This window comes from Glycine soja, chromosome 7 (assembly GCF_004193775.1).
Source record: "Glycine soja cultivar W05 chromosome 7, ASM419377v2, whole genome shotgun sequence".
NCBI classification, from domain to species: Eukaryota; Viridiplantae; Streptophyta; class Magnoliopsida; order Fabales; family Fabaceae; genus Glycine; species Glycine soja.
Genome location: NC_041008.1, coordinates 14,317,814 through 14,333,582, shown reverse-complemented (window position 1 = coordinate 14,333,582; position 15,769 = coordinate 14,317,814). Strand labels below are relative to the sequence as shown.

General features: G+C 33.4%; 1 protein-coding gene across 3 annotated transcripts; it reads left to right on the top strand.

Moving 5' to 3' along the window:
- The first annotated feature begins 1,005 nt into the window (after positions 1 to 1,005).
- On the top strand, positions 1,006 to 15,014 carry LOC114418837 (ribose-phosphate pyrophosphokinase 1). 3 transcript variants are annotated; one of them, XM_028384364.1, is made up of 9 exons: positions 1,006 to 1,143; positions 1,268 to 1,459; positions 3,027 to 3,275; positions 8,763 to 8,906; positions 9,836 to 10,003; positions 12,131 to 12,200; positions 13,573 to 13,654; positions 14,094 to 14,253; positions 14,712 to 15,014. In XM_028384364.1, exons 1-9 carry the CDS (start codon positions 1,039 to 1,041, stop codon positions 14,727 to 14,729), a joined length of 1,188 nt encoding a protein of 395 aa, XP_028240165.1. In that variant the 5' UTR covers positions 1,006 to 1,038; the 3' UTR covers positions 14,730 to 15,014. The 3 variants fall into 3 exon arrangements, with proteins under 3 accessions (XP_028240165.1, XP_028240163.1, XP_028240164.1); XM_028384362.1 differs by having other exon boundaries at positions 14,642 to 15,014; XM_028384363.1 differs by having other exon boundaries at positions 14,094 to 15,014.
- Positions 15,015 to 15,769: the final 755 nt, after the last annotated feature.

Here is a 15,769-nt window from a genome sequence, read left to right as displayed (position 1 = left end):
ATAAAGGTAAAGTGGAATTATAAGTCTTTTTTCTTAATCAATAATATATATATACCTCAAATATGAAAGAATCCCTTGGATAAATCTTATGTGCTTCCATTCAAGATAACATTTATTATACATAATATGAATGAAATGAAAACAATTACTAACAAATAAAGAACCCAACTAAATTTAAATAAAAAATACAATAATGCTTAAACTAATACATAGATTAACTTTAAAACAAAAAAAACTAATACAAAAGTCTATTCTTTGCCTTTGGGACGTAGAGTTGTATTTTTCACTAATTTAGGGACTACAACGACCTTATATTTCATTTGACATACTGTGACAGAATACTTAATAAAAATTAATAATTAATTGAAGAAACAAAAAATTTCAAGAAATAAAAGACTTTCATTTTTTTTAAATGTTAACTCAATTTTTTTATATCATAAAACTAAAGAATTTTATTTTATTTTAGAAAATAAGTAGTTATATTCATTAATTAAAAAATTAATTAACAATTTGATAGATAGATAAATAGATATATAATCAAAGTATAAGAGTTCAAATCTTAAGTTATTTTATTATTTTTTAATTTCTTTTTTCATAATTTCTCTCCTATACAATTTATTATTAAAGACCGGATATATTTGTCGCACTTCTTACTTTTGTGGACTAAATTTTGTATTTTTATCTCTCAGGGACGTATTTGTCGGAGTGAAAAGACGAAAAGTAAAAAAAAATATTATGACAAATATGTCCTTATGCTGACAATTCACGTTGACAATCAATTTAGTGATAAATTTATCCTTACATGCCACGCCCACATGGTATTTTATTAACGCTGACGGATGAGAGACAAAAGTTAACAATAAGATATATTTGCCATATTTTTTACTTTTTTAGGAACTAAATTTTATATTTTCATCTGTTACGAAAATATTTATAACCAATTACACATGAAAAGAGGATAAAAGTGACTATTTATCACGAAAATATAAATAAGACCCAATCTGAATTGAGCATCGAGTCCAAAGGTGTCGAAACGCAATGTCCACTCTGCTTCACTCCGCATCAACTTCTTCTCCTTCCTTCTCTCAGATCACCACTCCTCGTTTCGCCCCAATCACTCGTATCTCTCTCCGAAACGGCGTCGTAAGTCAAAACCTCTCATTCCTCTTCGTTTCGATTTTCTCCTTTTTCTTTATCTATTTATTATTCACTCGGAAGTGTTTGATGAAATGCGCGTTTGATAACCGAACGGAGAATTTGTTTTCAGCGGTGCAAGGCGATAGAAGCAGTGAATTTGGAGAATGGAAGGCCGAGCGCGAGCGAGTTCCTAGTCAGCGGAAGCGGAAACGCGATTCCGAGGTACGTCGTGGCGCCCAACACGCGTATTCAGGATTTGGTTAACCGAAACGACACTCGCCTCCGGATATTCTCCGGCACCGCCAATCCGGCGCTCGCTCAGGTCGTGCTTCCTAAAGCGATTCGTTTTTCGTGTTGGAAATTTGGAGTAGTGAGATTAGTGCTTAGTTTTGATTGTAGGTTGTGTATGGATAATCGAAGTGTGATGATAGAATAAAATTAGAGTTCATACTTCATATCATTGTAACTTTGGAATATAGGAGGCTTTTAGTGTCGTTCGTTATGTGCTTTTAGTGTGGTATGCAATCAGAATTAGTCCTGTTTGGATAAACTTTTTCAGAAGCACTTAGGTAAGAAGATAAACTGGATTAAGTTTCTTCTTTAAGTTAGAATCAACTTATGTATCTCAGCCTTTAGACAAGTTAAATGAGAGAACTTCTATAAAAGTCAAAGTACATAAGTTGAATTTAATTTATAGGAGAAGCATAATTCATTTTATTTTCTTGTTTTGTTTTATAAAATAGGAAAAGTTTATCGAACAAAGTCTTTGCATAATTAGAATTAGAGACTTAAGAGTTTTATCTCAGTAGTCCATGTAATAAAATTTTGCATTGAAGAGAGTAGGAGGTGAAGCATCAAAAGCACATAAGGAACTCTATCTTAGTTTGTTTGGGAAGTGAATAAAATGGTAAGGCCTAAGCATGTGTATGTTTAGTAGTTGGCCTGATGTGCATGCTCTACGTGACAAAGAACAATAGCCTTGATTTGTGTGGTATGATTTCCCAAACATGTGGAAATTTGTTGCTTTCGTGAACTGTGTTCTGAACTCAATACAAATGGAGCATAAGGAGATTAGTAAATAATAAATCGATTTAATCCCATGCCTCCCATATTGGCCAATAAAAAGAGGTATTGGATGGAGTGAGATGGAAATGGAATAAATACCTATAGACAATAGATAGGTTTCATTTCATTTCATCTTCCTTTGTTCCATCCATTTCTGTCAATCTAGAATTAGCTGAAGTTTTTCATGGTATCATTGAATCATTAAAATATTATGACTTTTTTGAGTAATTGTTGTGGTACTCATTAACAATGCATCAAAATGAAAAAAACTTGTATATGGTAATTTGTGCACAAACTAATCCTAAAGGTTTTTGTAGCATTTTTAAGGGTAAACTACTCTGTAGTTCTGATTAGTATGCTATTTTATAGAAATGACAATTGTTTTTGGCTAGCTTAGAGTGAATTTGATTTTTTTTTTTTTTCATTTTCAATTGATATATTTTTGTTTATGATTGTAAAAAGATCACCTTGTTTTCTGTTTCCAAGATTTTCTTGTGGTTAACCTTTTTTTATTTTTTTTGCAAATTATTTAAGCAAGAAACAATGTGAAAGTAAGGTGATATTTTTGTAATTATTAGTGAAAACATGTCAATTAAAATTGAAAATGGAAGGTAAACCAAACACCTCAATTTTTTCCATTTCCTGTTGTTTTCTATTTTTGTGTTTTATGTAAAATGGAAAACATCTTTGGTCTGTAATGAATGTGTATACCTTATAGTACTTCTTGAATATACTTTTATTTATTAATATTTGAAGTCTTATGTTATACAGTAGATAGTCTTTAATTATTTACTGAAATGTTTGATTTGCATGTATTTAAGTAGGAAATTGCATGCTACCTGGGCCTGGAGCTAGGAAAAACTAAGATAAAGCGTTTTGCTGATGGTGAGATATATGTCCAGCTGCAAGAGAGTGTCAGGGGGTGTGATGTGTTTCTTGTGCAGCCCACATGTCCTCCTGCAAATGAGAATCTTATGGAGCTTCTCATAATGATTGATGCATGCAGGAGGGCTTCAGCCAAAAATATTACTGCTGTCATTCCGTATTTTGGATATGCCAGAGCTGATAGAAAGGTCTGCTTGTCAGCTTACGTATGCATTTATATTTATTATTTCTGATGAAATTTTGTCCTTCCTATTCCACCATATTCTATCCCAGGCTTGTCTTGAAATTGTGTTTTTGTTACTAAGTTACATAAATTCTGTTACAATTATCCATTAACCAGAATATGTCAGTTTTCTAAAAACATAGGATACAGATATTACATAAAACTCATATCTGAAGCTTCTTAACCTTTGAATGTGATCCATTTTATTATTTATTGCAGTTTGTAACATTTTTAACACTGATTATAATTAGTGCTTCCTTCCATTACATTAGTTTCTGTCAATTTTGGTATAGGTTATTAGGGGGTAAATAATTGCTTAGTTTTTAAAAGCTTTTTTGGATGTTGGCTAAAATAAGTAATTATTTTCTTAAAATATGCTGAACCGGACACATACAAAGGCTCATGCATGACTTCATATCTAATAATTTCCTTTGAGAGTTGATTAGTGTTGTCAAATGGCGGTTATGGCGTGGCGGATTTTTGATAAAACGCCACCAAATAGAGGTGGCATTGCGGGTTTCAAATGGCGACACCATGGCGGTCGTCATAGGTTTAATGGTGGTGGTGGAATGGCGGTTATGGCGGAAGAAATGTTTTTTTTTGAAAATTTTCCAAAAATGACAAATTGGACCGTCTTGGGCTGACCCGACCCAACCCTAAACCCTGGGTTTGGAATCCTAAATGAGATGAGCAGCACGACACACACGAGCACCACGCGAGTTCTCTCACCTTGAAGTCGCGAGTTCTCCCATTCGCAGCAGCGACGACAATGGACGGTGACGGCGACGGCAATGGACGGCGACCCGACAGTGACGTGACGGTGACAAGTTCTCTCTTCCGTTTTTTGTTTTTCTGGTTCTGTTTTTTTTTTTTAATTGTTCAGCCTTCTTCTACTATCTACAATGGTTGAACCATCATCTATTCTAAGTTTGATACTCTTTTTTTAATTTATTTTTTGGTTCTATTTTTTTTTTAATTGTTCAGCCCTCTTCTACTAATTACAATTACTGAACCATCATCTAATGCTGCAACAAGAAAAAATAGGTCAGATCTTGGTTGGAAGTATTGTCATCTACTTGTGGAAGGGGATGCAAACACCATTGTTTGTAATTACTGTGGAAAAATCATAAAGAGAGGAATAACTAGAGCCAAAGAACACTTGGTTGGGAAGTTGGGTAACGTTGCATCTTGCAAGAAAACTCCAGCAGGTGTAGTCGAAGAGCTCAAGGGATATATAACTAACAAAAAAAATGGGACCACTTATAGTAATACTGGTAGTGGTAATGTGCCAAATATAAGAGATTTTGAATTTGATGAACCAATTGAATGTGATGAAAGTAAAGATGAGTCTGAGGACTCTTGCAATGCTACTGCTTTGGCCACAAAGACAAAGTGTGAGACTATTAAAAAAGGACCAATGGACAGATTTTGTAAGAATCCAGAAAATACAATCAATTGGAGAAAAATGGAAATGTTAATCCAGAAAAGACAATCAATCGGAGGAAAATGGAAATGTTGAGGCAAAGGAACATAAGAGAGTCAATGGATAAGGATAAAGTCTTAAAGGTGAATCAATATATTGCTCGCTTTTGGTACCAAGCTGGTTTGTCATTCAACCTCATTAAATTAAAAAGCTTTAAGAATATAGTTGCAGCCATTGGTCAATATGGGCCATATTTGCCCATTCCAAGCTATCATGATATCGGAGTTGCACTCTTGAAGAAGGAAGTTTAATACACTGAAAATTTGATGAAAGGCCACAGGGAACAATGGGTCAAGTATGATTGTACTATTATGTCTGATGCATGGATTGATAAGAAAACGCTGTTCAAGTTATAACTGATAATGGGAGCAACTATGTTTTAGCAGACAAGTTGTTAGAGGACAAAAGAAAACATATTTATTGGACTCCTTGTGCAATCCGTTGTTAATGACGGATGGCGGTTTATGGCAGAAAGTCAAAAATCCGCCATAAAAATAAGGCGGATGACGTAGCGGCAAATGGCGGACGTCATGGCGGGCAAAATATATATATATATATATATATATATATATATATATATATATATTAACAAAACAATAGATAAAAATTAAATATAAATAAAAAATTAAAAAAGCAATGGATTGCATTCAAATAAACTAAAAAAATTTCATGAGTTCATGCAATAACCAACACCAAATAAAGTCATTCAAGAGTTCAAAATAACAAAATGATAAAAGCATAATGCAAAGTGCAAAGTAAAGGTTGAGGCTCTAATCATCTTGTCCAATTCCAACATAATCCTCTTCATTGTTATCATAAGGTAGTAGAGCATCTCCCTATCCCTCTTCTCCATCAGACGCCTCAAAATTAACCATGATTTCTTCTTCAGATTCAAGTTCAATATCCTCAAACTCTAGATCCTCATCATTTTCTTGGACTGTTTTTTGCTTCCTTGACGAAGATCCAACAACCATTGCATGTTTTTTAGATGTGTGGGCAGCAGCAGTTGGAGTAATACCAACACTTGTTGGTTGCTTTCTTTCCTTTTTTTTCTGCCTAGTATACATCCTACGCTCTCCAACCCCCGAAACCTCATACACAGTTGCTCAATTTAGTGCATCATCATCTTCAAATACCAAATCATTTCCAGCATCATTATCATTATCTTCATCCATCTCTCCCATGTGCCATTCATTGCACACATCAATATCATTAAGAGAAATTGGATCAATTTCATCTCTTACATTATATCTTTGCTTCAATTGTTGGTTGTATTTGACAAATACCAAATCATGCAACTTCTTGTGCTCAAGCCTATTTCTTTTTTTGGAATGAATCTACAACATAACAAATAAATCTTGATCTCAATCTCAAATAAACTTCGAATAAAACTTGACCATCAAAATTAAATAAAAAGCATAGTTAGAGTTTTGTCACAATTACTTGCTCAAATACACTCCAATTTCTTTCACATCTTGAAGCACTGCAAGTCAAACTCAAAATTTTAATAGCTAGCTTCTGCAAATTTGGAGTTTGTGACCCAAACATTTGCCACCAATATGCTACAATACCAACCAAGAGCATAACTTAGAATTCTGAATTGTAACATTAATACGTAAAAAATATAGTATAGTATTTGTCATTTGGTAAAAGTTTCTTACTAGGAGAATGAGTTTTCCTTTGAGCCATTGCAAACTCAGAACCAAAGTGTTCAGCACCAATCTTGAAAAGATGCAACTTAGTTATAATTTTCTGTTGCACATCAAATTGTGGAACCAACTTCTTAATGCAATCAAACAATCCATTGGTGACCTCAAAATCAAATTCCAAATCAGTGTTGTCATGAAAGAACTCTGGATTTAAGAAGTGGGCAGCTGCATGCAATGATCTATGAAGCTGACAATTCCATCTTTTATCAACGATTGCAAACACATCTTTGTACTTGCTTTCATTGTTGTTGAAAGACTTGATAATTGTTTCTTTTGCCTTGTCCATTGCTTCATAAATATAGCCTATGGCTGGTTTCGTTTCACCATCCACAAGACGAAGCACTTTGACAAGTGGAGCCATGACTTTAAGAGTGTAAACCACACTATTCCAAAAAGAAGGCATGAGCACTACCTTTGCAGCTTCTTTCCCCTTAGGCTCCTTAGATAACTTGTTTAAGATCCATTCATCAGAAATAAACATCTTTCCAATATTAGCTTTCTCTTTGTGGAGCCTTTCTAAGGTTAGATAAGAAGTGGCAAATCTAGTAATAGCATATCTCACCAATTCCCTCTCGTTTGTACAATTTCTCAACAAGCTTAAGGTACTAGAATGGGCATAGATAAACCCAACTAGATTAATTGTCCTTCTAATTGTCTTCCTTATCAAGGGAAGCTTCCCAATGTCTTCAAGCATCAAATCAATACAATGGGCTGCACAAGGAGTCCAATAAATATGTTTCCTTTTGTCCTCTAACAACTTACCCGCTAAAACATAGTTACTCCTATTATCAGTTACAACTTGAACAACGTTCTCTTCTCCAACTTCCTCCACAATAGCATCAAGCAACTCAAAAAGCTTTTCACCTGTCTTCACAAAATCAGAGCCATCAACAGACTTCAAAAACATTGTACCAGCTTGAGAGTTAACCAAAAAATTAATGATGCATCTTTGTTTCCGATCAGTCCATGCTTCGAACATAATAGTACAACCATACTTGACCCATTGCTCCTTGTAGTCTTTCATCAAATTTTTAGTGTATTCAACTTCCTTCTTCAGGAGTGGAACTCTGATATCATGACAGCTTGGAATGGGCAAATGTGGCCCATATTGACCAATGACTACAATCATATTCTCAAAGCTTTTCAATTTAATGAGGTTGAATGATAAATCAGCTTGGTACCAAAAGCGAGCAATATATTGATGCACCTTTAAGACTTCATTCTTATCCATTGACTCTCTTATGTTCCTTTGCCTCAACATTTTCATTTTTCTCCGATTGATTGCATTTTTGGATTCTTACAAAACCTGTCCATTGGTCCTTTTTTAGTCTCACACTTTGTCTTTGCGGCCAAAACAGTAGTATTGCAAGAGTCCTCAAACTCATCTTCACTTTCATCACATCCAATTGGTTCACCAAATTCAAAATCTCTTATATTTGGCACATTACCAGTACTACTGTAAGTGGTCCCACTTTTTTTGTTAGCCATATATCCCTTGAGCTCTTCGACTACATTTGGTGGAGTTTTCTTGCAAGATGCAACGTTACCTGACTTCCAAACCAAGTGTTATTTGGCTCTCGTTATTCCTCCCTTTGTGATTTTTCCACAGTAATTACAAACAATGATGTTTGTATCCCCTTCCACAAGTGGATGACAATACTTCCAACCAGGGTCTGTCCTATTTTTCCTTGTTGTAGTATTACATGATGGTTCAACCATTGTAATTAGTAGAAGAGAGCTAAACAATTAAAAAAAAAACAGAACCAGAAAATAAAAAAAGGAAGAGTGTCAAACTTAGAATAGATGATGGTTCAGCCATTGTAGATAGTAGAAGAGGGTTGAACAATTAAAAAAAAAAACAGAACCAGAAAAACAAAAAACGGAAGAGAAAACTCGCCACCGCTTTTTGGTGGCGTTTTATCAAAAATCCGCCACGCCATGGCGCTGCCATAACCGCCATTTGACAACACTGGTTGTAATGATGTTATTTAAGTTACTAGAACAACCACATTCTATTTGTAACTGCAAAAGTACAAAAGCTGAAATTATAAAATTGTTAGCTCTAAAAATGTTACCTTAGCATTACTTGTATAAAGTACAACAGCTGAATTTATAAAATTGTTAGCTCTAAATATGTTACCTTAGCATTACTTGTATAGTGCTATAAAAAAGTTGTCACAACTAAGGTTCATGATTAACTTAAAAAAATCCAACATCCAAATTCAGTAAGTTTAATCATTATCTTCATCTACTGTTGCAGACTCAAGGACGTGAATCCATTGCTGCCAAGCTTGTCGCAAATTTAATTACAGAAGCAGGTGCAAATCGTGTACTTGCTTGTGACCTCCATTCTGGGCAGTCCATGGGCTATTTTGATATTCCAGTTGATCATGTGTATGGACAGGTAACAGATGATTATGCCATATTGTCATTACAATATAATAGCATGGAAGAAAAAAAACATTTAATCTATTAAACTCAAACAAACAAACATGCCTTGGATATGTTGTATATTTGTAATTGATAGTTACTCCAATAATTTGTTAATTTATTGTATTGATGCATCTCTAGTTTGAATTGAAATGAAGTGACAACCTTCTAGTGACATGCCAATTTTACTGTTAGTAGGTATATAATTATTTAAATTTCCAATTTCTGTTGTAAAGAAACTTCAAATCTAGTATTGTTTAGATTTGCTAAAATCTTCTATTGTTTTTTTTTTCCTGGTTCAGTCACTCGTGGACTCTAATGTTTTGCATTACTTCATTCTCTTATTAATAGACCTTTGAGCTGCCCATTTAGTACCTTTTTGATTGGTTATTTGCTGTTGAGCTACATAAATTTTGCGATGGAGACCCTTCTTGTAATTTTATTATATCAAATGTTGTTCCGGGGTGGGTTAGATTAAACAAATGTTAATCTTATGGCTAATGCCTAATTGTAACAATGATTGTGATTAGTGTCAATAATGAGAAGTATCTGGCCTGTGCTGCTGTTTAGTTTGTCTAAGAAAATAGAATGTTTAACTGCAAGATGTATGAAGTCTAAGCTTGTATGGTTCTTGAGAAGGTGGATTTGTTAATAGTTGGGGTTATCAAATTGATGTTCTTAGAGGATTTCCAGTACTCCTGTGTTATAGGAAAATATATAATATAGTATTCCAATTGGTACTTGTTATTTTCTACAAAAGTAGTTGAGATCTGCTAGTGCTAATGATATATTCACTTTGTACAGAATTTTGTTATTTATGAATTGGCCAGAAGTTCTTACCTTAAAACTGTCAATGTAATTTGGTTCATTGGTTATTTATATGTTCTTTTGTGCCACTGTCAGTCTGTTATACTTGATTACCTTGCCAGCAAGACTATTTGTTCAGATGATTTGGTAGTTGTCTCACCAGATGTTGGTGGTGTTGCCAGAGCACGTGCTTTTGCTAAAAAATTATCTGATGCTCCTTTAGCTATTGTTGATAAAAGGCGCCATGGGCATAATGTTGCTGAGGTATGATTCTTCATATGTTTGAGTTTAGATGTCTAAATTATAATGGTTCAGATTCAATTGCTCAAAATAAGACTCTTAGTAGTATGAAACATACAAAATTTAGATAATTTAGAATTTTTATGATATACAAATATTTTAGAATTTAGTATGAAATAAGACTCTTGGTAGAATGAAATATACAAATAAGACTCTTGGTGGTAAGTTTATTTTCCCATTTGCAAAAAAAGTGGTACCTTTGTTATTTTTCAGATTATATCAAATTGTCACATCTGTTAAGACCAACAAATTAAAATCAGGCCTGGGCAATATATAATCAACTAGACCAATGGTTGAACTAAATGACATCATAGTTATTAAATTAATTCTGTTCTTTCACCCACCCACCCAAACATATATAACTCTAGTTGTTTAGAATTGTACCATTGTTTTAAAAATTCATGTATCAGTGGAATATGTAAGCAATTCATATGTGGCATCTTTTTCAATTATGAAGGGTTCTACCAATTGATATGTTTCCACAAATAATTGAAATTCAATTTCTTGATTTGTATTCTCAATTATTGGAAATTTGAAAGTCCTTGTATCAAGACCCAATCAATGAACCAACAAAATGCTTTTTACTGTAGCTGATTCAATTTGGGTAGTGTAGATATCCCTTCATTTGAATCCCAAACATTTTCAATTTCTCCATGAATTCTATGGAAAAATATCCATGATTTGTTGTCATACTTTGTCAAATCACACGAACAGATTAAACAATGGCAGTAATAACAGAGCCTTATCCTACTAGGATGAGTAAATTTAGCAATAATGCAATTTAAATGTTATTGAATAAATTCTCATGTATTTGGTTAAAAAGTTTTAAGTATAATTCTTTTTTACTTTTGGACAAAAAAAAAATACTGGTTGAATATTACTTAACTTGATATAACCTAGCTATTAAGTTGATGATAGTGTACTATTTTCTGATACTATATCCATATTTAAAATAAGAGGATATAGTAATAACTGATTATAATTAAATTTTGTTTGAAAAATTATAGTAGATTTATAACAAATATATGTTAATTTGCAAATTGCCCACTTCCATTTTGACCATTTGTCCTTGTCATTTCAATTCTGATTTCTGACAATTAACCCTCTTAGACATTCAATAAAAGAAAAATTTCTCCCTGTAGTTTCAGATAATTTATGTGGTTAATTGAATAAAATTTAACCCATATGGGGTATTTTCCATATCTTAAAAACTTGAGTTACTTCACTGCCAGAATTAAGATCACAGTAGTTGTGTGGGTTAGTTGCCAAATGCCCAAATCTGAAACCATGGGTTATCTGCATTCTGCAAACAGATTAAAGGTGCGGTCAATTAGCAAGTTGACCATATATATATATATATATATATATATATATATAGGGAGAAACTCCTGTGAGAGCATTTGGATATTTTGAGAAATGAGAATATTAAATCTAGACCATACAACCATACATGAGTGATCAAGATTATAAATTAGTTAGTGGTCATATGACCACTTAAAACGATATGTGCATTTTGCTTTTAACTTGATCATCCATGTAATTATATGGTCTAGCTTTACAGTTTTCATTTCTCACATTATCAAGGTGTTCTCACTAGAGTCTCTCTCTCTCTATATATATGACGTGTATCAGATGAGAGTGAGAGGAGTACATCTTAGCCATATATTTAAAATGGATGGTTAACATTAGATTTAACTAGAATAATGTTAATCATCTATGCATGTTTGTCCGACTAAGATTAACTCCTCTCATGGGTTTCACATGCGTCTGTGTTTCAGTAACCTCTGCATGGAAGTTTTATACGCACATACCAATTTGTAGGCAGTTGGTTTTCATTAACCAGAGTCAAGTCTGGTTCACTGGTTTGTCCTACCTTGAGCAGTTTGGGGCAGTTCAATCCAGTCTGACTATCATAATGGTTCTGCAGTAAGATCCATACCAGCAGCTTGTGTTTTAAAACAATGCTTAAGACCTCTGAGGGGTGACCACTGACCAATGTTGTTCCCTTAAAACCGATGATAAATCATATCTTAATAGTTCTAAATTAAAGCACCTTATAGGCTTTGTGATTGGGTGAATCTCATCTTGCAGGTGATGAATTTGATTGGTGATGTAAGGGGAAAGGTAGCAGTTATGGTTGATGACATGATTGATACTGCTGGTAAGTTTGTGTAAAACTCTTGATGTGCTAGTATGATAATGATAGTTCGTCTCTGACCATATAATCACTTAGATTAGTCCCTCAAGACTTCTGCATTTGCTTTTTCCTTCCTCTCTCATTATCAGTACATTCTTTCAAGTAAAATGGATTTTTTTTTTCTTGGTAAATGGTACGTTGTAAACTTCTGCCATATTATATCCAAAGTGATAATTCATGTTGTTGAGAAACTAACAAACTGTATCATTATAGGTTAGCAAGAGTCTTTATTTTAGCTTCAGCGAAGATGATTTTAACTTTGAGTAGTAAAGTTGGAGGTCTTTTTGCTCTTGGTTTTCAATCAGTTAATCAATAAATATGCTTTACGTGATATATTTCCTATTTACTGTCTCTTGAAGTAGTTGTACACAAATTAAGAAATGTAATTGATATTCTTGTTTACATTAAAATTATTTTTAACTTCCTAATATATTCTTTATCTCTTTATTAATTAAACTCTTAACATTCCCGCTACTATTGTTTCTCTCATTTAAGAATTAGGTGAAGACAAGGGTATGGTTGGAAAGATATTAATGTTGTTTTGAACTTTTTGAAGGATAGACATATATGAACATAACTTTTCTTCCAAGATGGATAAAAAGGAACGGAGATAGTATGTTTGGCCTGCTAGACTGCAAACTATTTTTGAGTCCTTATCGGTATAAACAAATGCTCGTAGAGAATGGTAGATAACTGAAATCATTGAGTGCTTGAATTTTTATATTCTAACATTTTTTTGCTGGGGGATTCTAACTTAAACTTGTCAATTTAGGAGAGAGATGACACAACAGTGAAATCCTACTCAGGAATGTTGAACCTATGCTACCTCTCTTCTCAAATGACATTACCATGGTTGGAGTTAGAATGAGAGAATCCAAATTCAGTTGTATTTGCTGTTGTGACATCCTCTTTTTATTTGTCATTCCTTGACTTGGCACCAATACATTTTTTTTTATACATATATCAAGAGTTTGATTCTTACTCCTATCTTCACATTTAGTTAAATGATTACACAATTATTCTGAGCCTGTACTTTGTCCAAAGTTGAGCACTATGGGCTTTTGCTTGAGCGGGCATGTTACAGATTAAAAGTCATTACTGCCGCTGGTTCTGTACCTAACTGGTTAAACTTCAAAAAGAGTTAGTTCCTTGGCAGTATACCACCAGTCTATTCCTTCATTGTAATTGTTTTAGCTAAAAATTTTATGCCACAAGGGACAGTGTTCACTTCTAAGTGTTTTGTTTGCTTATTTCAATTCTTTGTCCTACTTCAGCATGTATGACTAGCAAAGTCTTATCCATGGTCCTCTCAATAAAATTTGACATTGTCTTATAGGGACTATTGCCAAAGGTGCAGCTCTGTTGCATCAAGAAGGGGCAAGAGAAGTCTATGCATGCACTACACATGCTGTTTTCAGGTATAATGGCTGCTATATAATTATAATTCAGTTATTTCTACTTGTGGTTTATAGCAAAACACTATTATGGTGACATTTTGTGGTGAATCTGCTACTAGGGCCAATTATCACAGATTCTTCTTGATGTTTAGATTTGAGTTATTTGTTCATTATTTTGGCATATATCAGTTGACACAAGCTGTTTTGGTACAGAACTCAAGTTCTTTGTTTCTTATTTACTTTGTTCCTTTCTTTTCTGGTCTCTACATATCTGACCCCAAATAAGGATTTTGTATTTATGAAGATAGATAAGATTTCCAACGTTTGTTCTCTTATTTTCCAGTGACATTGATGGATATATTAAGTATGTATCGGAGTGTTGGTTATCTACAAATGCACGATTATGTGTTTTGATGCAAGGTATTTTACTCATAGCTTGTGCTTATTCTTGCCTTTGCAGTCCTCCTGCTATTGAGAGATTGTCAAGCGGTTTGTTCCAAGAAGTTATCATAACTAATACAATTCCAGTGACAGAACAGAACTATTTCCCCCAATTAACTGTCCTGTCGGTGGCAAACCTTTTGGGCGAGACTGTTTGGCGTGTTCATGATGATTGCTCAGTGAGTAGCATATTTCTGTAAAATAATTTTAGTTTGTTAGTCTCATTCATGATAGAGAAAATGAGACCACCCTCAATACTCTTGCACATGCATGCTGGCGTAAATAAATATATTCATCTATTTTTCAAACAAAATAATAAAAAAATTCGTTGTTATATAGAATTGTCTCTTCCTGTTCATCACTAAATTGTATTGATAATTGTGTGTTTAGTGGTTAGATTTGATTTCTTTTCATAGAGTCGTATGTTGCCCTTTGCTCTGTTGATAAAACAAAATTTCAGTTAAGCTAGAACTTGTGCTTGTTTTGTATGGGATAGAGTGGTGCCAAAACTAGATTTATCTTGCAAACTTTTCTTTTTTTTCTTCTTCTTTCTTTTATGTTTGTCAGGGTGGAATTGAACCTTATTCAAGTTTGGGCATTGATTGAACAATTTGTATCATTGGTCTGCTCGTTCCAGCTTATGACACTGTGGTAACAAGCGGCAGAATTGTAGAGTCCATTTATAGTGAAAGCTTTTGTTTAAGGATACCTTATAGAGAGCTGTTTCAGGAGATTTTTGTACGTACAAAATACATTATAGGGTATTGGAAATCCGCACTAGAAGACTCGTGGTGTCTCTTTTTACTTTACCACATGAATGGTATTGAATTGTGTTGTGTGGCTATGTTGTTCTCAGACATTTAATTCCTTGTCCTTGTGTATTCATAGGAAACAGTTTATTCAAAATTAAACTAGCTCAAGCATATATATGTTTTGCATACTTTGAAGTTTTAACTTTTTTTTTTAAATGCAAACAAAAGTGAACAATTAAAGTTAGTAAAAGAGATCCTGATTATGCAAAGGGGAAAAAAAAAATATGGACCTCTTATTCCTTCGTTTCCCTTCAAACGGACAGGCATGTTGGTATGCATAGTTGTTTCTCGGAACTGAGTGGACTCTACAGTATTTTATACAATTTCTTAGTATAATGTAAAGGTTAATTGTTAAATACCTTTTTTATTGTTGAATTATTAACTGTTAGGTATTATTGCTAAAGGTAATAATTCAGCATATGCCACGTGTACAAATGTAATTAAAAAATGATTGAAAGTGTATTGTCTTTTATGATAAGGATTAAAAGTGTTTATTTCTTAATAATTTAACTGCTAGCTTAAATGTAATTTTGGTTCGGTGGGTTTGATTTTGATTTCTCAAATTAAAAAATGATTTTTTTTTAAATTTCTGTAATTTAGAAATAGACACTTTTAATCCTCATCCTAAAAGGCAATACAAAACCTTGCCTATATGGCTAAAGGTGTACAATTCAGCATATGCCAGGTGTATATCCATGACTAGGTTTAATGGACACGTGTTTTACTATGTAAGCATCCTTTTGTTAAAATCCTAATTAATTCAAAAAAGGGGATTCACCTAGGCATGACATAGAGAGAGAGAGCAAGGAAGGTCAATGTTCATCACACAAGGGGTCTAGTCGTGCTTCACGATTTCCAATCATGATGTTTTCAACTCTTGATG